This window comes from Saimiri boliviensis, chromosome 7 (genome assembly GCF_048565385.1).
Source record: "Saimiri boliviensis isolate mSaiBol1 chromosome 7, mSaiBol1.pri, whole genome shotgun sequence".
Taxonomy (NCBI): Eukaryota; Metazoa; Chordata; class Mammalia; order Primates; family Cebidae; genus Saimiri; species Saimiri boliviensis.
This window is the reverse complement of record NC_133455.1, coordinates 11,072,698-11,093,171: the sequence shown is the minus strand read 5'-3', so window position 1 is coordinate 11,093,171 and position 20,474 is coordinate 11,072,698. Positions and strand designations below refer to the sequence as shown.

Here is a 20,474-nt window from a genome sequence, read left to right as displayed (position 1 = left end):
GCAGGAATGAGGGAGTCACTGCTGCTGGGTACCGGGTTTCTTTCTGGAGTAATAAAAATGTTCTCCGAGCCTAGCCAACATGATCAAACCCCGTTTCTACTGAAAATACAAAAATTAGTTTTATGTGGTGGTGGATGCCTGTAGTCCCAGCTACTCGGGAGGCTGAGGCAGGAGAATCACTTGAACCTGGGAGGCGGAGTTTGCAGTGAGCTGAGATTGTGCCACTGCCCTCCAGCCTAGACGACTAGACGACAGAGAGAGACCCTGTCTCAAAAAAAAAAAAGAATGTTCTGGAATTAGGAATGGTTATGATTGCACAACTCTGAATTTACTAAAAAGCACTAAATTATATGTTTTTAAAGAGCAAATTTTATGGTATGTGAATTGTATCTGTTACAGAAAGAGAAAAAGAAAGAGGAAGAAGAAGGGAAGAAGGAAAAGAAAAGGAAAGGAGAGGGGAAGGGAGGGGGTTCGGGGGCCGAGGGGAGCGGAGGGGACACAGTCCTGCCCGCCTGGGGTTCAATTCTGGCTTTGAGACTAACTGGCTGTTACTGTGGGCAGGTTCCCCCTGGGAGCCTCAGTCTCTCCATCTGTAAAATGAGGGTGATGGCAGTCCCTGCCTCACAGGGCTGTGACGGTTCGGGGAGCTGGCCCCGTGTGTGGAAGCTCTGCCTGGACAGGCATGCGGAGGGCTGCTGGGGGCGCCCTGGCTGCTGGTGCTGTCCGAGGTGGGCATGGCCATGCCGTGAGGCTGTCGGCTGCTGCTGCAGTGCCTGGAGGGTTTTGTGCTTTTCTCGGGCCCTGGGTGCTCTGTCCCCAGGGGAAGCAGCCAAGTACGGCTTAGGGATTTGGCCCACGTGCCAAGCGTTTATTGCCTGGCAGGCACATGGCTGGGTGTCCGGCTGCTGGTCTGGCCACTTGAATGCCCAAACAAAGGCCCTTTTAGGTCCTGGGCCCACGCTCGCCTGCTGCCCAGTGCCCGGCCTGTTTCTACCAGGGCTAAGGCTGCACACATCTGTAACACTTCTCACGTGCCCCCCTCAAAGGGGGTAAAAGATGCCAATGTGCAGCCAGAGTCGCTTGCGCAGGGACCTCCAGGGCCCTCCCAGGGCAAACCCGTGCTGTCCTGAGGCCCAGGGTTCTCCAAGTCCTGGGCGTCTCCTTTTCTCCCGCCAGCTTCTGTGCTCGTCTCCTAGGGCCAAAACGACACACACCCTAATCCTAAGGCTTAAAACGACACATACATGTTCCCACAGTCTGGAAGCCTGCGTTCAGGCTGTGGCAGGGCTGTGCTGCTCTGCAGGGTTGCGGGAGGGGGAGCCTTCCTTGCCCCTCCAGTTTCTGGGAATTGCCAGCAAGCCGTAGTATTTCTCGGCTTAAAGCTGTTCCACTCTCACCACACGGCCTCCTTCCCTGTGTGTCTCCACATGGCCTTTTGTTTTTTTGAGACAGAGTTTCCCTCTGTTGCCAGGCTGGAGTGCAGTGGTGCGATCTCAGCTCACTGCAGCCTCTGCCTCCTGGGTTCAAGCGATTCTCCGATTAGCTGGGACTATAGGTGTGCACCACAGCGCCCAGCTAACTTTTTTTTGTGTGTGTGTTTTTAGTAGAGACGGGGTTTCATTATGTTGGCCAGGATGATCTTGATGTCTTTTTTTGAGATGAAGCCTTGCTCTGTCGTCCAGGCTAGAGTGCAGTGGCACGATCTCAGCTCACTGCAGCCTCTGCCTCCTGGGTTCAAGAATTCTCCTGCCTCAGCCTCCTGAGTAGCTGGGATTACAGGCGTGTACCACCATGCCTGGCTAATTTTTGTATTTTTAGTAGAGACAGTATTTTCACCATCTTGGACAGGCTGGTCTCAAACTCCTGACCTCGTAATCCACCAGCCTCGGTCTCCCAAAGTGCTGGGATTATAGGCGTGAGCCACCGCACCTGGTCTATAAGGACACTAGACACTGGGTTTAGAACCCACCCTACCACAGTATGACCTTATTTTAACTAATTCCATCTACAAAGACCCTGCTTCCAAACAAGGTTGCATTTTGAGGCCCCCGTGGACATAGATTTTGGAAGGATGCTATTCAACCCAGTCCATCTTCCATAGGCTAAAAATGGAGCAGAGACGGGGATCAGACAGGCTGCTCATTTCTGTGCCCGTGCTCCCGGGAAGCCTGCCCTGCTGTTTAACCTTGGGCAAACGACTAACCTCTCCCAGCCTCAGTTTCTTGACAGATACAGTGAAGGCAACGAGAGCTACTTGGAAGGGCAGCTTGGAGGATGGTTAGATTGGTATCTGTTTAAGTATTAGCACTGGCTGGCATCACTGTTGTTTTGTGCTAAGACTGGGCACACATGACAAGGCTCATAGCCAGTGCGACCACCTAGCAGGATTCTCTTTTCTTCGTCTTCTCCCCCTTGGAATGGTTTCCTGGCTGGGCACCCCACCCAGAGGCCCTTCTTGGTGCCACCAAGCCTGCAGCTGGGCATGGCCAGAGTCCTCCGAGGTTCTGGGTCGAGCTGTGCCACTCATGGGCTATGAGACCTTGAGTGGAGCCCTGAGTGTCTCTGTGCCTGCCTCCTCACCTTTTTCATGGGCTCCAGGACATCTACTCCACCAATACCACTTGGGTGTTTGGAAGCTTTGGTGAGACGGCAGGAGAGTTGGAAGCCTCCCTCTGCTGCCTTCAGGCCAAGAGGCTGTGCCTGGTTAGGACCGTCTTCTGTTGGGTTTGAACCAGGTTAGGAAAGAAGTAATTGGGTAAAGCTTGGCTTGAGTGGGCTTGGGTCTGGACCTCACTCCAGGCTAACCGTCTGTGTGATATGTAAAATGGGAAGTAGTACTGTCTTAGTGTGGGTTGGCCCAGAAGAGACCCCTAAGGCAAGCATTTTAGTGCCAGTAGTTTATTCAGGAGGTGATCCCAGGAGACACTGGTAAGGGATGGGAAGTCTCCCGGGTACAAGCGATTCTCCTGCCTCAGCCTCCTGAGTAGCTGAGGTCACAGGTGTGCACCACCACACCCAGATAATTTTTTGTATTTTTAGTAGAGACAGGGTTTCACCACGTTGGCCAGGCTGGTCTTCAACTCCTGACCTCGAGTGATCCACCTGCCTCAGCCTCCCAAAGTGCTGGGATTACAGGCATGAGCCACCATGCCTGGCCCAAAAAAGTTTTTAAATTAGCCTGATGTGGCAGTGTGCACCTGTATTCCCACCTACTTAGGAGGCTGAGGTGAGAGGATCGCTTGAACGCAGGAAACTGGGGCTGCAGTGAGCCACGATCACGTTGCTGCACTCCAGCCTGGGCGACAGAGTGAGACCCTGACTCTAAAAACCAAAAAAAAAAAAAAAAAAAAAAAATTGTCAAAGTCAAAACCTTTCTGGCCATGGTGGGGCAGGCCTCCGAGGGGCGACTCACTGGCTCCCCCAGAGTTCTTTCCCCGGGGGTGCTCCCATGGTGGATTGGCCTCCCCACTTCACAGACGGTGGGGCTGAGGCCGGTGGGGCTCTGATAATCACCACACAGTGTGTCTGCCACCCTCCGTGCTGACCTTGCACAGCAGGCTCCACAGCCCGGGTCTGCCGCGTTCAAGGCCGGATCAGCCCAGCCCCTCGCTGTGGTCACCATTGGAGGAGGAAAAGGGGCTTTTCAGTTAGTGTTACGACAATGTGGCCTATTGGGATTTGTTTGGTATATGTAACAAAGTTTACAGACGGTTTAAGGGGACAGGGGGAGGTTATAGCTTAACACTGCAGACAACCTAAAATAGAACATCAAGTCTCTTGTTCTTTTTTTTTTTTTTTTTTTTAGACGCAGTCTTGCTCTTGTTGCCCCGGCTGGAGTGCAGTGGCGCAATCTCAGCTCACTGCAACCTCTGCCTCCTGGGTTCAAGTGACTCTCCTGCCTCAACCTCCCAAATAGTTGAGACTACAGGTGTACACCACCACACCTGGCTACTTTTTGTATTTTTAGTAGAGACGGGGTTTCACCATGTTGGCTAAGCTGGTCTCGAACTCCTGGCCTCATGTGATCCACCTGCCTCGGCCTCCCAAAGTGCTGGGATTGCAGGTGGGAGCCACCATGCCTGGCCAAGTCTCCCATTCTTCAAGTCCTTCCATTAACAGCCCACAAGAAATTTCACATCAGACAGGAAGAGTTTCAAAGACAGGTTGCCCTAGGCTGAGTGGTCAGGGAAGGAGGGGGAGACTCAGCTGGAGCTTGAAGCATAGGTGGGACTCAGAGAGAAAGATGAGGGGGTGCAGAGGCATTTGCAGGGGCGGGGGGAAGGCACGCAAGAGACCAAGCTCCCCCTGCCTTCTTGGTGTCACAGGGGCTTCCAGACAGAGGCAGTGCCTGCCGTGGGCAGCCCTGGGCCTGGTTTGCTGCTCTGTGGGGTGAGGGTGGGATGGCCGTGCCTGGTTCTCACACCGGCACCCCTCCCTGCCGGCCTGTTTCCTTGCACAGGGTAACTGATGAAGTCTTCAACTTCCTGCTGGTGTGGTATTACTGCACCCTGACCATTCGGGAGAGCATTCTCATCAGCAATGGCTCAAGGTACTTGGGGGCCTGGCTTTGTGGAGAGCACAAGGGGAGTCAAAGGAAAATGTCATGAGGGACATTAGATGGGGACTGACACCCTCAGGCTGCATTCCTCTTCTCCTTGGGGCTTTGTGACTGTTCAGACCTGAGAAGGCGGGAAACTGCCACTGCTCATGCAGCAGCTCTTGTTTATGATCAGTCTCTTGTTTATGATCGGTCTCTTGCTTATGAGCAACAGCAGCCCTAACTCAGACTGGCTTAACACAGTAAGAAACATATTTTCTCATAAAAAGAAGTGACCCATTGGGCTGGCTTCAGGTAAGGCTTGATCCAGGTGCTCTTCATCTCTCACTTCTGCCTTCTGTGTTGTCTTTATCTCAGGCTGCATGCGAGGCACTCAGCAGCTCCAGGCTCACCAGCTCCAGGCTCACGTCACTATTTCTAGCATTCCCACCAAACAGGGCACATTTGTCTCTTCCAAGACTCCCGCTGGGTCCCACTGGCTAGGTTCAGGCAGAGAATGGATCAGGTACCTATCCCCAAACCAGTCACTGTTGCCAGGGAATGCAGTGCTGTGATTGGCGAGGCTTGAGCCTCACATCCACCCTGAGAGCGGTCACCAGGAGTGGAGAAGCTGAGTGTTGGTAGAGGCATGGTTCCCTAGAAGAAAATTGGGAGACCGTCGCTAGGAGGATGGATGGGCTTTGGTGGTAAGAGTGGATGGTCCTCCACAGGGAGATGGAGGGGACAGCAGACAGGTGAAGAGGGTCTTAGGCCAGACCTGCCCCCAAAGAGCGGATGCTAGGGAGGACGGAGGCCAGGCCGGGAGTGTGGGCTCCTTCGCTCCAGTCCCAGGGCCCTCGAGGAGCAGCCCTGTGCCCCGGACAAGTCGTGTCTCCTCTTTGGACTGTTTCAGAGTCCCGTGGGGAAAGGGGTGTGTCAGCGGTGCTGAGTGAGTCCAAGCAAAACGGAGGGTTCCCTTGGCCCCCATCTCTGAAGGGCTCTGAGTGTGAGAAGCCCTGTCTTCTCAGTCTCCTGCCTGCCCTGCCTGCCTTTATGCTGAGTCTTTTTTTGCTGTCTTTTTTTTTTTTTTTTTTTTTTTTTTTTTTTTTGAGACAGAGTTTCACTCTCGTTACCCAGGCTGGAGTGCAGTGGCACGATCTCGGCTCACCGCAACCTCCGCCTCCTGTGTTCAGGCAATTCTCCTGCCTCAGCCTCCTGAGTAGCTGGGATTACAGGCACGCACCACCATGCCCAGCTAATTTTTTATATATTTTTAGTAGACACGGGGTTTTACCATGTTGACCAGGATGGTCTCGATCTCTTGACCTCGTGATCCACCCGCCTCGGCCTCCCAAAGTGTTGGGATTACAGGCTTGAGCCACTGCATCCGGCCTTTTTTTTGTTGTTTTTTAAAGGTGGGGTTTCACCCTGATGGCCAGGCTAGTCTTGAACTCCTGACCTCAGGTGATCCACCCACCTTGGCCTCCCAAAGTGCTAGGATTACAGGTGTGAGCCACAGCACCCAGCCTACGCTGAGTCTTGAGACCAGTTAAAACCCATGACTTGCCATCTGGAGGACCTATATTCCAAAAGTCTGATTCCTTTTGGGGATGACCATTGGAACCTCTGTGCCATTCCTTTTTTTTTTTTTGAGGTGGTGCCTTGTTCTGTGGCCCAGGCTAGAGTGCAGTGGCACCATCTTGGCTCACTGCAACCTCTGCCTCCCAGTTCAAGCGATTCTCCTGCCTCAGCCTCCCAAGTAGCTGAGATTACAGGTTCTTGCCACCACACCCAGCTAATTTTTGTATTTTTAGTAGAGACGAGGTTTCACCATGTTGGCCAGGCTGGTCTCAAACTCCTGACCTCAGGTGATCCATCTGCCTCGGCCTCCCAAAGTGCTGGGATTACAGGCGTGAGTTGCCATGCTAGCCAATGTGCCATTCTGGTTTTTGTTATTTCCTGAAAAAAAAAGTAAAAATCTCCTGCTTTCTCCCTGCTGGACAATGCCCAGGAGCTGTGGCCCCCACCACCTAACACGCCACCTTCCCGCTTGTTTGCCTGCTTGTTTCTTTTCTTTTTTTTTTTGAGACGGAGTTTCGCTCTTGTTACCCAGGCTGGAGTGCAATGGCGCGATCTCGGCTCACCGCAACCTCCGCCTCCTGGGTTCAGGCAATTCTCCTGCCTCAGCCTCCTGAGTAGCTGGGATTACAGGCACGCGCCACCATGCCCAGCTACTTTTTTGTATTTTTAGTAGAGACGGGGTTTCACCATGTTGACCAGGATGGTCTCAATCTCTTGACCTCGTGGTCCACCCGCTTCGGCCTCCCAAAGTGCTGGAATTACAGGCTTGAGCCACCGCGCCCGGCTGGCTCTTTTCTTTCTTTTTTTTTTTCTTGAGTCGGAGTTTCGCTCTTGTTACCCAGGCTGGAGTGCAATGGCGGGATCTCGGCTCACCGCAACCTCCGCCTCCTGGGTTCAGGCAATTCTAATTCTCCTGCCTCAGCCTCCTGAGTAGCTGGGATTACAGGCACGTGCCACCATGCCCAGCTAATTTTTTTGTATTTTTAGTAGAGACGGGGTTTCACCATGTTGACCAGGACGGTCTCGATCTCCTCACCTCGTGATCCACCCGCCTCAGCCTCCCAAAGTGCTGGGATTACAGGGGTGAGCCACCGCGCCCAGCCCAGCCTGCTTGTTTCTTATGGCAGGTCCCTGCCCTGCGAGCTCTTACCCTGAACATAGAGCCTGGAGGTAAGGACAAGAGCCCCCTCCTGCCTGACCTCCTGAGGACAACAGGGAGTCTCTGGAACACAGCTTTGTAGCACACAGCCATTTAGAAAACATCGGTGTGTAGGCCGGGCGTGGCGACTCACACCGGTAATCCCAGCAGTTTGGGAAGCTGAGGTGGGCGGATCACTTGACCCCAGGAGTTCGAGACCAGCCTGGGCAACATGGCAAGACCCTGTCTTAATTTAAAAATTAAAATATTAGCCAGGCATGGTGGTGCACACCTGTGGTCCTTGCTGCTCAGGAAGCTGAGGTGGGAGGATCCCATGAGCCCAGGAGGTTGAGGCCACTGCACTCCAGCCTAGGCAAGTGAGACCCTCTCTCAAAAAGAAGAGGCTCAGGGCATGTGATACCTCTAGCAATCATTATACTTAAGCAAGAATTACTCTGGGCAGCTTTTTATTCTAGTATGGCATGCTGTGGATGGTGGGGTGACCACAGAGATGGGAGCAGCAGTGAGCAGAGGTCCCTGCAAGCAGAGGTCCCTCCAGCAAAACAGAGAGGGCCGCTAAAGAGGCAAGAACGGAGTGCAAAGCCAGCCTCCCCTGCCTGACAGTTTGCAGTAGCCGTTCAGAAATCCTGGAGTTTACGCTCTGATGGAAGAGCAGGGATGTTTGTCTCTAAGCTTGCAATGCAGAGCTTCATGTGTGGGTCTGCTCTACCCTCACCTGCCATTCCTCACACATTTATTGAGCATTTCCTAAGTACCAGACACGGAACGAAGGACTCCAAGATAACTAACACTCTGTGCCTTCTGGGAGCACTCACAGAGGTTTTTTTTTTTTTTTGTTTTGTTTTTTTGAGACAGAGTCTTGCTGTGTCGCCCAGGCTGGAGTGCAGTGGTGAGATCTTGGCTCACTGCAGCCTCTCCCTCCTGGGTTCAAGTGATTCTCCTGCCTCAGCCCCCTGAGTAGCTGGGATTACAGGTACCCACCACCACACATGGCTAATTTTTGTGTTTTTAGTAGAGACAGGGTTTCACCATCTTGGCCAGGCTGATTCAAACTCCTAACCTCAGGTGATCTGCCACCTCAGCCTTCCAAAGTGCTAGAACAACAGCTATGAGCCACCATGCCCAGCCCAGAATTTTGTTCACTAAAGTCCTTTTCATGGCAGATAGGGTTCAAGGAATTTGAGGTTGCAGTGGTACCACTCCTCCAGGCCTGTCTCCCCTTGCTGGCCTGGGGCAGGGGTTTGAATGGGCATGAGGAGTCTGTCGTCTGGAATGGGGCCTCTGGGCCCAAATAGATGCAAATAGATACGTTATCTTCTTTTTAGCTCGGTGCAGAAGTTTTTGTGTTTCACAGTCATTTTTGCACCAACCTAATGAAATGACTGCAGGAGCTGGGGCCAGCTTGTGGGGGAGGAGGCAAGGCAGGTGGGCTGAATCTGAGTGACGCAGACTTGTGACTCATCCTCCACATCTGTTGGAGATTTAGTCTCCGCCCTTCCCCCAGCTGCTTCTCAGAGCTGATCGACCCTGGAGGTAGGTGAGGGAGATGCCTTTGAGGCGTCTCCTCCTGTTTAGTCCCTTGCCAGAGGGCCGCTCGGAAGCCCCTGCAGAAGAGCCCTGTGGAGGCGGTGGGAGGTGAGACTGGGATGGACTCTAGTTTCTCATCCCCGGAGCATCCGCTCAGGGCTGGTGCGCAGTCTGCACCCCCACGGTCTTTGTTGAAGTGAATCAAATCCAAGTTCTGCGATGAGGAAGGGTCCCGGGGCCATAACGGTTGTTCTAGAGACAGTGTTGCTGAACCCTACGGGCTTCCTGGGGGCCTGCTGTCCTGTTTTGGTCTGATGGAGATGCTTTTGTCCAGTTCTGATTGCACCTGAGATTTGTATTGGGACAGGAGGTGTGGTCAGGGAAGCAGGTGCGGGTAGGGACTTCCCGATCGGGAGATGAGGTCACCCTTGGTTTACGCCTGGTGCCTGCCAAGTGAGATGCCACTCTTCAGCTCAGCATAATAAGCAAGTCAGCTTCTCCTGGAAACTTGAAAATGCTGAAAACCTGTCGGACAGGGACTAAACCTGAAGGGGGTCTTACGGGTGCATGTAACCGGGAAGTTCAAGGAGGTCAGGAGGGCTCAGGCAGCATCCACAGCCTGGTTCCAGCTCCTTATTCCGTTTTCCCCTGTGATGGGTCCTGGTGGCCCCCGGTAGGCCTCCTGTTAATAGCAACCCCTGGGCTGACAGAACCTCTCTCCACCCCAGCTGGAATCGACGCAGACTTTGGGTTGGCCAGGCTTGGGTGACCTACTGATCTCCGAGAGCCAGTCACTGTTGCCAGAGGAATGCAGAGAGCCCTGTTTGGTTAGCTGGGGGTCATGTGCTTGGTTATTAGCCTGAGCTTTATCCTAGCCACCCAGACTGAGTGTGGGGGTGAGGTGGTTGTCCACAGGGGCAAAGCAGAGGCCACCGAACCAGGATGGGCTGTGATTGGCAACTGGGCAAAACAGCCGACGTCTGTTACAGTTAGTTCTGGGCCTGAACGAATAGACTCAGTGATCATGTTGGCCTTTCTAGGGAACCCCAGCCTCGGGTGCCTGCTTCTAACTGGCTTTTTAGGGGCCTGTCCTTGGACAGACACAAACATAAAAGGGTGACAGGTGCAGGAGGGGTCCTCAGTGTAGAAGCCATTCCCCAGCCGTCTGGGCGGCCCACGGCACAGAGCCAAGAACGGCCTGGGGTTCCTAGTGGCTGGTCCACGTCTTCTGCACATTCACAGCCATGCTAACGTGTCCTGAAGGGAGAGTCTACTTTTCTACGTTTTGCAGTTTCCAGATACGGGGACGTGCTGTCCCTATGTCTGGACACAGATTACCTACTCCTCCTGGAGCTCATCAAAAAAGTCCGTGAGCCCCTGCAAGCTTTAACTTCTGTGGTGAAATGGGCTCAGAGAGCGACTGCAAATGGGTGTAGGTTTTTCTGCGGTGATAAAAAGGTTTCAAAATAGTTTGTGGTGACAGTTGCACAATTCTGTGAATATACTGAAAACCACACAGTTGTACCCTTTGAATGCGTGAATTGTATGGTATCTAAATTACATCACAATCAAACAGCTATGTAAACACACATACACAGAACCAGCCCAGAGCCCTGGGGTGTGCAGATGGATGCTGGGGCTCGTGAATGCCAGGCCAGGGAAGCAGCGATTTCTAGCCTCACCCGATGTCACCGAGCTGTGTTTATTGGTGGCATCTGTCAGAGCTGGGCTCCGGGCATGGCGAGCTGTGAAATGAAAAGCTGCTGCTCAGTCAGGCTTGTTGCCTGGAGTCTGTGTCTGCCTCAGGCTCCTCCTAAACAGGCAGAGGGCATTTCTCTAGGGATCTTCGGGAGCAGGACAAAGGAGTGTGGTGCTTGCCAAGTGCTGAGGGCAGACACGTGGCTGGGCAGAGCTCTGGGAGGTTGCAGAGAGACCTCCTGGTTGCTCTTGAGGCTGGAAGTTGGGGGAGCTGGCAACTGCCTTCGCTGTCAGAAATTTGGAGCCAGAGGTCTTCTTAGACTCTGACAGGCGAGACTAGGATACATGGGTGGGGGTGGGGGTTTTCTGGGGACAAAGAAGTAGATGGACATCTTATCCTGTTCCCATGACCTCACGTGGCACCTGCAGCAATCTTCTGTCACCTCTGTGCTCGTGGCATCCAGATTAACTGCTGCCTTCACAGCCACACCTCCCAGATGTCATTTGTGTCAACATTTATTGAGTGCCCACTGTTTACCTGGTGCTGTGAATGTAGGAATACAGAGCTGCATGAAACCTTGCCCTTCACCGTAGCTCCTGGGGAACACACAGGCTGTTGCTTGAAAAGCCAGTTTATGCCCAGAACTATTGCATGGGCTGTCAAGGGAAGAAGTGAGGCTAAGATGCAGTCTCTGTTCTTACAATGTGTGTGTTCTGGTTGGAAGGTTTTTTTTTTTTTTGAGACGGAGTTTCGCTCTTGTTACCCAGGCTGGAGTGCAATGGCGCGATCTCGGCTCACCGCAACCTCCGCCTCCTGGGTTCAGGCAATTCTCCTGCCTCAGCCTCCGGAGTAGCTGGGATTACAGGCACGCGCCACCATGCCCAGCTAATTTTTTGTATTTTTAGTAGAGACGGGGTTTCACCATGTTGACCAGGATGGTCTCGATCTCTTGACCTCGTGATCCACCCGCCTCGGCCTCCCAAAGTGCTGGGATTACAGGCTTGAGCCACTGCACCCGGCCCGGAAGGTTTTAAGACCGTTCCAACCCACTTACAAGGGAAATATAAATTGAAACCTCAATGACTTGCCAGTTTTCACCTAATAAGTTTCCTAACAATTTTTATTTTATTTAATTTATTTGTTTATAGAGACGGGGTCTCCCTCTGTAGCCCAAGCTGGAGTGCAGTGACGCGATCTCAGCTTACCACAACCTTGGCCTGCCAGGCTCAAGCAGTTCTCCTGCCTCAGCCTCCTGAGTAGCTGGGACTATAGGTGCGCAGCCCCACACCTAGTGAATTTTTACTTTTTTTTTTTTTTAGAGATAAGGTATCGCCATGTTGCCCATGTTGGTCTCAAACTCCGGGGCTCAAGCAGTCTTCCCGCCTCAGCCTCCCAGAATGCTAGAATTACAGGCGTGAGCCACTGCACCCGGCCAATTTGGTAACAATTTTAAAATGTGGCATCCACTGCTGGTGTGGGTTCCGGGACCCAGATCCTGTCTTCCGCTGTGGATGGAAGTGTAAATTGGGATGGCTGCTTGGAGGGTAATTGGACAAGGGACAGGGCACACTTTTTGACCAAGCCATCCTGCCTCCGGTAGCCATTGTGGACAAACAGTGTCATTGCATTTAGAGGACTTCCACAAGGACATCATGACAGCATTGAGAGCAACAGTGACAGTGGAGAAACAGCTAGAGGCTGGGCATGGTGGCTTATGCCTGTAATCCCAACACTTTGGAGGCTGAGGCAAGAGGATCGCTTGAGGTCAGGAGTTTGAGACCAGTCTGGTCTAGCAAGACCCTGTCTCTACAAAAAGAAAAAAAGCAAGAGAAACAGCCAAGTAGACCGTGGCAGAACCACACCTTGGAATGTCATTTGCCATTTGAGAAGCTGTGACGGGGCTGGACGCAGTGGCTCATGCCTGTAATCCCAGTATTTTAGGAAGCCGAAGTGGGCAGATCACAAGGTCAGGAGATCGAGACCATCCTGGCCAACATGGTGAAATGCCCTCTCTACTGAAATACAAAAAATTTGCTGGCCATGATGGTGGGCACCTGTAGTCCCAGCTACTCAGGAGGCTGAGGCAGGGGAATTGCTTGAACCCGGTGGCAGAGGTTGCAGTGAGCTGAGATTGCACTACTGTACTCCAGCCTGGGCAACAAGAGCAAAACTGGTCTCAAAAAAAAAAGCTGTGACATTATCTGTAGGTACTGACCTAGGTGTCAAGCAGGTTCCAGGATGATTTTAGTTAAAAAGAAAGCCCTCTTGGTTCAGCCAAAAAAAATAAAAAATAAAAAAGCCTAAGGCCAGGCATGGTGGCTCATGCCTGTAATCCTAGCACTTTGGGAGGCTGAGGCAGGTGGGTTACCTGAGGTCAGGAGTTCGAGACCAGCCTGGCCAACATGGTGAAACCTTGTCTCTACTAAAAATGCAAAAACTAGCTGGGTGATGGCAGGCGCCTGTAGTCCCAGCTACTCGGGAGGCTGAGGCAGGAGAATTGCTTGAACCCAGAAGGCGGAGGTTGCAGTGAGCCAAGATCACACCACTTCACTCCAGCCTGGGCGACAGAGTGAGACTCTGTCTCAAAAAAAAAAAAAAAAAAAAAAAAAAGCCTAATCCAGTATCTCCCTCTGCGAACCAACTCGCCCCTGAGCAGATCCTCAGAGTTCCCCCGTTAGTGAGTGGATCCATTTCCCTGCCCAGTCCCAAGAGAGTTCTGGAGGGATGAAGGTTAACAACTGTTCCCACGGGCATCCCCAGCCTCCACCACCCAGTCCTGGGGAGGAGGGAGCTGGCCGCTCCTGGGTGCATTTGGCAAGTCGCTGCCACATGTTTGGAAAAGAGGAGCCCAGGAGGCCAGCCAAGGCCTGAGACACACTCTGGGACGTCGAAGGGCTCAGGGTTGAGGGTCCAACTCCTTTCTTCCTAGGCTGCCCCTGACACTGGGGCTGGGGGTGATAACCAGGCTCTACTGACTGTGGATCAAGAGCCCCCAGCTGGGGGAGCACTGAGTTCTGGAAACAGGGTCCCCACAGCCTCTGGACTGGACAGGTGAAGTCCAGGGCTGGGCGAGGGCCTCCTATCGCCGAGCTGGCAGGAGATGGGCCTGGGTGTGTGGCTTCTGGGGAGAAGCTGCCTCTGAGATGATGTGAGCTGCTGCACATGGCGTCCACCAGCCTCTGCTGTTGTGCTGGGCAATATTGCAGCTACAGGCCTGTGTGAGAGTGCGGCCAGGCGCAGTGGCTCACCACTGTAATCCCAGCACTTTGGAAGGCCAAGTGAGGGGATTGTTTCAGCCCAGGAGTTTGAGACCAGTCAGGGCAACATAGCAAGACCTTGTCTCTAAAAAAGATAGCTGGGTGTGGTGGCGCATACCTGTGATCCCAGCTACTCAAGAGGGTGAGGTGGGAGGATTGCTTGACCTGGGAGGTCAGGGCTACAGTGAGCCCTGATTGTAGCGGCACTCCAGACAGGGTGACAGAGCAAGACCTTGTCTAGAAAAAGAGAGAGAGAGTGTGTGTGTGTATGTATGTACGTGTGTGTTTATTCAGCACATTTATTGAGCAGCTGCTTGGAACCCAGGGTCATAGATAGATTGGTGAACAGCAGTGATAAGACCCCTGCTCAATCTGGAGGTGACACATGGGTGCGAAAGGGGGCTGATAACAGGTAGAAAGGTACGTAATTGCTGACGGTGGTCCGTGCCACGGAGATGACGTGGGGCAGTGTGATCCGAGCGGGCCATTGGGCTGTTTCAGATAAGGCAGTCAGGAGGCCTTTGTGAGGTGACAGCTGGTCTGAAGCTTGAACTTGGACCGGGAGCCAGGCAGACTGAGGTCTTGGAACAGAAAGGGCAGCAAGTCTGAAGGCACTGAGCGAGCCCGCTGGGTGTAGCTGTAGGAAATACCACCCGCCGGGCTTCCTAAACCACAGAGTATATCTCCTCGCAGATGGGCGGCTGGAAGCCTAGGAGGGACGTGCTGGCAGGGCTGGTTTCTCCGGAGACCACTCTGTGGCTTGCAGATGGCGCCTTCCCATGTGTCCTCATGTGGCCTTTTCTCTGTGCACGAACAGCCCTGGCGTCTCTCCCCCTTCTTGAAGAGACACAGTCACCCTGGACTCGGGCCCACCTGCGTGGCCTTGTTTGACCTCAGTCCCCTCTTTAAAGGCCCTGTCTTCAAATACGGTCACGGACATTAAGGTGCTGAGTGGCTCAGCTTCAGCACAGGAATCGGGGCCACTCTTCAGTCTGTGGCAGGTCCTCAGGGGGTGGCAGGCAGACTTGGCGGGCTCTAGGAGAGCCCACGTGCCTGGAGCATCTGCGTGCTGGGGAGAGGACCTGGTGGGGAGGACAGGGGTGAGGCGTGAAGGCGGGTGAGCGCAGGGGTGTGTTCTGAGGGTCGCCGGAAGCTGCTGGAAGCCCAAGTGGGAGTCCGGGCTAATCTGAAGCTGGTTTGTGTGGGATGGTGCGGCCCTGTGGGACAGTGAGAAGGGCAAGGTCATGGCTCGGGTCGTTTCTTACTCCAAGAAGCCGTCTCTGAGTGCAGAGAGGCCCTGCTCCCTAGGCCGGGCCTCGGCAACACACGCCCGCGTCCCTGTCCCCGCCTGAGCACCTTCCGTTCTCTCCCTCTCCCGAGAATTAAAGGCTGGTGGGTGTCTCACCACTACGTCTCCACGTTCCTATCCGGAGTGATGCTGACCTGGTGAGTAGCCCCTCGCTGGGCGCCTCCAGCCTCCTGGGAGTAGAGCCTGGGGCCTGGGCATGGGGAGGGGGCTGATCCAGATGGCAGTGGGGGGCCTCCACCACCAATTTGGGAAAGAAAGTATGAGCCTGCAGCGGGGCCAGATGCTGGGCTATGTGGCCCACTCAGCTCGTGAGAGGGTTTTTCAGGGACTGTTTTCAGGTACCCCTGAGAGCAGAGGTGGCAGGGGCTGCAAGGCTTGAGGGAGTGAGTGAGGCAGGGCACCGAAGGAGACCGTGGGGGACAGCGGGCTCACGGGGAGTCAGCGCCTCCGCACGGCCGTGTGACTCCTAGACAGGAAGATGGGCATGACCTGGCCCAGCCCCTGGGATAGGAGGGCAGGAGTCAGGTCTCAGTTTGACTTGGTATCCCCCTTTCCCCTCTCCTGGTGGGAATGGAGTGGGCGGGGAGAAATGTCTGATTTCACAGTGTCCGCACCTTTGTTTTTTCCTACCTTCTCTCCAGGCCTAATGGACTCATTTATCAGAAGTTTCGCAACCAGTTTTTAGCATTTTCCATTTTTCAGAGTGAGTGACTTTTGCCTGGATTTGGGGGAAGGGACACAGTTTTCTGAGACTTTGACCAAGGGAGGCCCCCAGTTCACATCAGTGCTTGCCTGTGTGGCAGAGACACCAGACTTGGGGAGAGGGTCCCAGAAATCCAGAGAGAGAGCTGTCCCTGCCCCAGGTCAGCGCCAGCCACCTCCCAGCCCCCAGCACTTCCCCAGGCTGGAACCCTGCCAACTGTGATTTTTGAGAACGGAGTAGCATTGCGGGCACCAGCCTTTTCCAGTCCTAGATAAGTCCTCCAAATGGAAATCTGCATTCTTTTTCTCATCTGAAAATCGCTCTGGATTTGTATCCAATGAACTGGTCCCAAGGGTTGCCTCTGGGGAGGGGAGCTTGGATGGCTGGGGACAGGGAGAGAGTTTTACTTTTCACCATCCCATTCGTTCCTGTTAAATTTAGCAACAACAAAGTATCCCGTTGGATGGAACTATCTCTTGTGTCTTAGCGTTGCACACAGCTCCGAACACAGCACTCGAATAGCTTGCACTCCAGCCAGCATCTATTATAGAGTGTCTACTGCATGGAAAATTCCAGAAGTTTCTAATCTAGTTGGGGCTCAGATGGGTCCTCACCTACCTGAGCTTTGTGTTCTGGATAAGGGATAAAGCAGGTTCAGACCAAAGTGCGTGCGTGTGTGTGTGTGTGTGTGTGTGTGTCTGTGGGTACGTGTGTCTGTGGGTGTGTATGAGTGCATCTGTGTGTGGGTGTGTTCATCTGTCGGTGCATATGAGTGTGGGTGTATGGGTGTGTGTGTGGTACGTGTGTCTGTGTATGTGTGTCTGGGTGCGTGTGTGGGAGTGTGGGTGTGTATCCGTGTGTATGTATCTGTGGGTGTGACTGGGTGTGTGCATGTGTCTGTGGGTGTGTGGTATGTGGGGCATGGGAGAAAGTTGTAACCAGGGCACCCTGTCTGCCCTCTGCCCAGTAAAGACCCACCAGCCTACCCTTGGGGCGAGAAGAGGTGTCGCCCTGTCTTCCAGGGACAGCAGGCCCTGAGCCTGGGCACTGTGCTCCCCCTGCAGGCTGCGTCCAGTTCCTGCAATATTATTACCAGAGGGGCTGCCTCTACCGGCTGCGGGCCCTGGGGGAGAGGAACCACCTGGACCTCACCGTGGGTGAGTAGCTGGGCCTGGGTTGGAGTGGGGGCAGGCACTGGACCCTGCAGGCACCTCCCATGCAGCGGAGCCAGGCTGCTGCCTTTATCCGAGGTGCCTTCCAGAATTCGTCCTGGATTCTGTTTCAGCTGCTGAGTGCCAGGCCAGCAGCGTGCCAGGCCCTGAGGCCAGGCCTCTGTCTCAGCCTCTGGAAGTGTCTATTTTGTGTGTGTGTTTTAGAATATATACACAATTAGCCTTGTGCTGGTTGTACATATTGTGTTTAATGTGTCTGCATACCAGTAGGTGTAAGTATAGAAACACGTATACAGGGATACATGCTTCACTCTTAAGCCATAGGGTTGGCGGTCAGAAAAGTGAGGAGACCCCATCGTCAAGAATTTCAGGGCAGACTGTTTTTAATACAACTCTGCCTTTTTTTTTTTTTTTTTTTTTTTTGAGACAGTCTGTTGCCCAGGCTGCAGTGCAGTAGTGTGATCTCAGCTCACTGCAACCTCTACCTCCTGGGTTCAAATGATTCTTCTGCCTCAGCCTCCCGAGTAGCTGAGATTACAGGCACTGGCCACCACGCCTGGCTAATTTTTGTATTTTTAGTAGAGACGGGGTTTCACCATTGTTGGCCAGGCTGGTCTCGAACTCCTGGAATCAAGTGATCTCCCCACCTCAGCCTCCCAAAGTGCTGGGATTCCAGGCAGGAGCCAACGCGCCTGGCCCGACTAATTTTTGAGATAGTCATTGCCATCAAATTACTTTGCTAAATAGGTCCTCCTGTGTCAAGACTCAGTGGAAATGATGCATGTGAAATATCATCATAAAATGCGAAACCCTTGCAGATGAAAGGAATTAGTAACTGCGTAGCGCCTGGAGTCTGTGAGTGTTGTCAGGGCTGCCTGGCTCTTGGTGGCTTGAGGAGTGAGAGCAGTCAAGCCGGGTGACAGGGCTGCTATTGTCACACTGAATGCCCAACTAGCTATGACAGGCAAGGGCTGTCCCCCCCATGTGTGACTGTGCCTGGTCCATCTTAGGGTGCCTGGCGTGGCTGGGGGTGGGTGCCTGGTGGGGCCGTGGGGACAGTGCAGCCCCTCAGTGGGTCCTTTTTCTTCCCTTCCCTCCACAGAAGGGTTCCAGTCCTGGATGTGGCGGGGCCTGACCTTCCTCCTGCCCTTTCTCTTCTGTGGCCATGTGAGTCCCCATGGAGTTTGTGGGTGTCTCCTGTCTGGGCTGGCCCCTGGGAAAAGAAGGTCTTCAGGCCTCAGCCTCCTCCAGCCATCCCCATGCTGGGCCCCACAGCGTCCTCTCGGCCAGCGATGCTGAGGCAGGAGCCAGAACTGGCCCAGCACTGCCCCGGGCTTGGGTGCCTGCATTTCGTTTTGGGGGGTGTCTGTCAGTGTTGGGGGTAATTGATACCCACAGTTGTGGGGCGGGCTGGCCTGACCTGGGAGCCTGGTGGGTGAGCAGCACCTGCCTTCCTCTCTCTAGTTCTGGCAGCTCTACAATGCCGTCACGCTGTTTGAGCTCTCCACCCACGAGGAATGCAGAGAATGGCAGGTATGGGGGGTGGGAGGCTGGGGGCAGCTGTGGAGAGGTTCCTGGGAGGGCTGGGGTGGCAGGGATGGGTGTGTGTGTGCGTGTGTGTGGTGTGCTGGGGTGCAGGTTCCTGGGAGGGTTGGGATGGCAGGGAGGGTGTGTGTGTGTGTGTGTGTGTGTGTGTGTGTGTGTGTGTGGTCTGCTGGGGTGCAGGTTCCTAGGGAGGGCTGGGATGGCAGGTGTGGGGTGTGTGTGTGTATGTGTGTGGCATGCTTAGGAGGGAGGTTCCTGGAAGGGCTGGGGCTGGAGCCTCCCCCGGATGTTTGGATCACAAGGAGGTTCACCCTGTAGAGCCCTTTCTAGGCTCTGCCCAAGCCTGAGCCTCGCCCCTTCCCCTAGGTTGCCTGAATTCTCTGCCTTTGCTAGCAAACCCCTGCAGTTTGGGAGTTTGGGGGTAGCTATGCTGGAGGTTCTGGGGTGCTGGGGGCAGGGGTTCAGCAGGGCACATGCCCCAGCCTCGCCCTCCTCTCTGGACCCCCCCAGGTGTTCGTGCTGGCGCTCACCTTCCTCATCCTCTTCCTCGGCAACTTCCTGACCACGCTCAAAGTCGTGCATGCCAAGCTCCAGAAGAACAGAGGCAAGACAAAGCAGCTGTGAGCTCTCGGCTCCTGTGCCCTCGGGCCCCTGCACCCTTGGGCTGGACTTGAGACTGTGGGGGGCTCCTGGGCTCCTCCCCAGCAGCCACCTCAGGCCTGTGGCATCGCTGGGAGAGAGCCCAGGCCCTGATCCCCCGAAGGACGAGAGGAATGTGAGCCCCGCCTGTCTGCACAGTGTTCGCCTATTTATAACATATTTAATGCCGGGTCCCCCATCGTCCCTGGAACCCGGGCCAGTCTTCCTGGGGATGGGTCTGAAGCCTCAGGGAGCCCCTCTGTTCCCACTCTCGTCATTTGAACCCCTGTGGGTGGGGTTTGGATGTGCCTCTCGAGGTTGGATTTTATGCTGACCTGCTACTTACCAGGCCCAGGCTGGGGTGGCCTGAACCCTCAGCACCCTGTGGCACCCCTGTCCTGGGGCCACTCTGCTTCTGCTGTGAGCCCCCTCCTCGCCCACCCGCCGCGTGGTGGGGGTCATTTAAGTTCTCAGAGACCCACTGCGACTGCCTCATGCTGTTCTTGCCCCTGGGAGCTCTGGGGGGTGTCCTGAGTCAGCCTGTGAGCAGAGTCGCCACCAGAGGGCACCCCGGGCCGTCCAAGGGAACAAGGACGTTCCTATCCATGCTTCGGGGTTCCCTGACCTCCCATCTGGCAGCCCACCTTCCTGCAGTCTTGCGGTGGGTACTTGGGGAGTGGGACCAAGACTCTTGGACCCTGGGAAGGAGTCCCAACTGCCCCCGTTTTTCCTGGAGGTTCTGGATGTTGTGGGAGGGAGGTGAGGAGGCCCTGGCAGGCTCACCCCCAGGGGGCGAACCCTGAGGCAGGGCCAGAGCCACAGGACACCACTGGGGTGAGATTCTGCATTTGATGTGAGGCGGAGAGGCCACCAGGCTTGGCTCAGTGCTCTGCCCCGCCTCCCACATATGGGCCTCAGCTGCCCCTAAGCCGGGCCCTACGAACCCCAAGGCCAGATGTCAGGCAGTGCACACAGGCGTGCCTCGTGTAGCCCTCCCCAAGGAGTCTGAAATTTTTTTCCTTTTTTTTTTTTTTTTTTTTGGAGACAGGGCCTCTGTTGCCTAGGCTGGACTGCAGTGGCACAATCATAGCTCACTGCAGCTTCTGCCTCCAGGGCTCAAGGGAGCCTCCCACCTCAGCCACCAGAGTAGCTGGGACCACGAGCATGCACCATCATGCACTATTGCTCCTTATTATTATTATTTTTTTTTTGGAGACAGTCTCACTCTGTCACCCAGGCTGGAGTGCAGTGGCGCAATCTTGGCTCACTGCAACCTCCACCTTCTGGTTTCAAGCGATTCTCTTGCCTCAGACTCCTGAGTATCTGGGACCACAGGTGCCTGCCAC

At 54.4% G+C, this 20,474-nt stretch overlaps 1 protein-coding gene across 2 annotated transcripts in view; it reads left to right on the top strand.

Annotated features, from left to right (window-relative positions):
* The window catches only part of TMEM120B (transmembrane protein 120B), a 55,864-nt gene extending 36,252 nt beyond the window's left edge, over window positions 1-19,612 (top strand). Inside the window, exons 6-12 of one of the 2 annotated variants that reach the window (XM_039471576.2) lie at window positions 4,460-4,549; window positions 15,141-15,206; window positions 15,711-15,772; window positions 16,837-16,929; window positions 18,047-18,111; window positions 18,409-18,477; window positions 19,000-19,612. In XM_039471576.2, coding sequence (XP_039327510.1) covers window positions 4,460-4,549; window positions 15,141-15,206; window positions 15,711-15,772; window positions 16,837-16,929; window positions 18,047-18,111; window positions 18,409-18,477; window positions 19,000-19,113 — 559 coding nt within the window. In that variant the 3' untranslated portion in view covers window positions 19,114-19,612. The remainder of the gene's footprint in view (window positions 1-4,459; window positions 4,550-15,140; window positions 15,207-15,710; window positions 15,773-16,836; window positions 16,930-18,046; window positions 18,112-18,408; window positions 18,478-18,999) is intronic. The other variant, XM_039471577.2, reaches the window with a different exon arrangement.
* The last annotated feature ends 862 nt before the right edge of the window (window positions 19,613-20,474 follow it).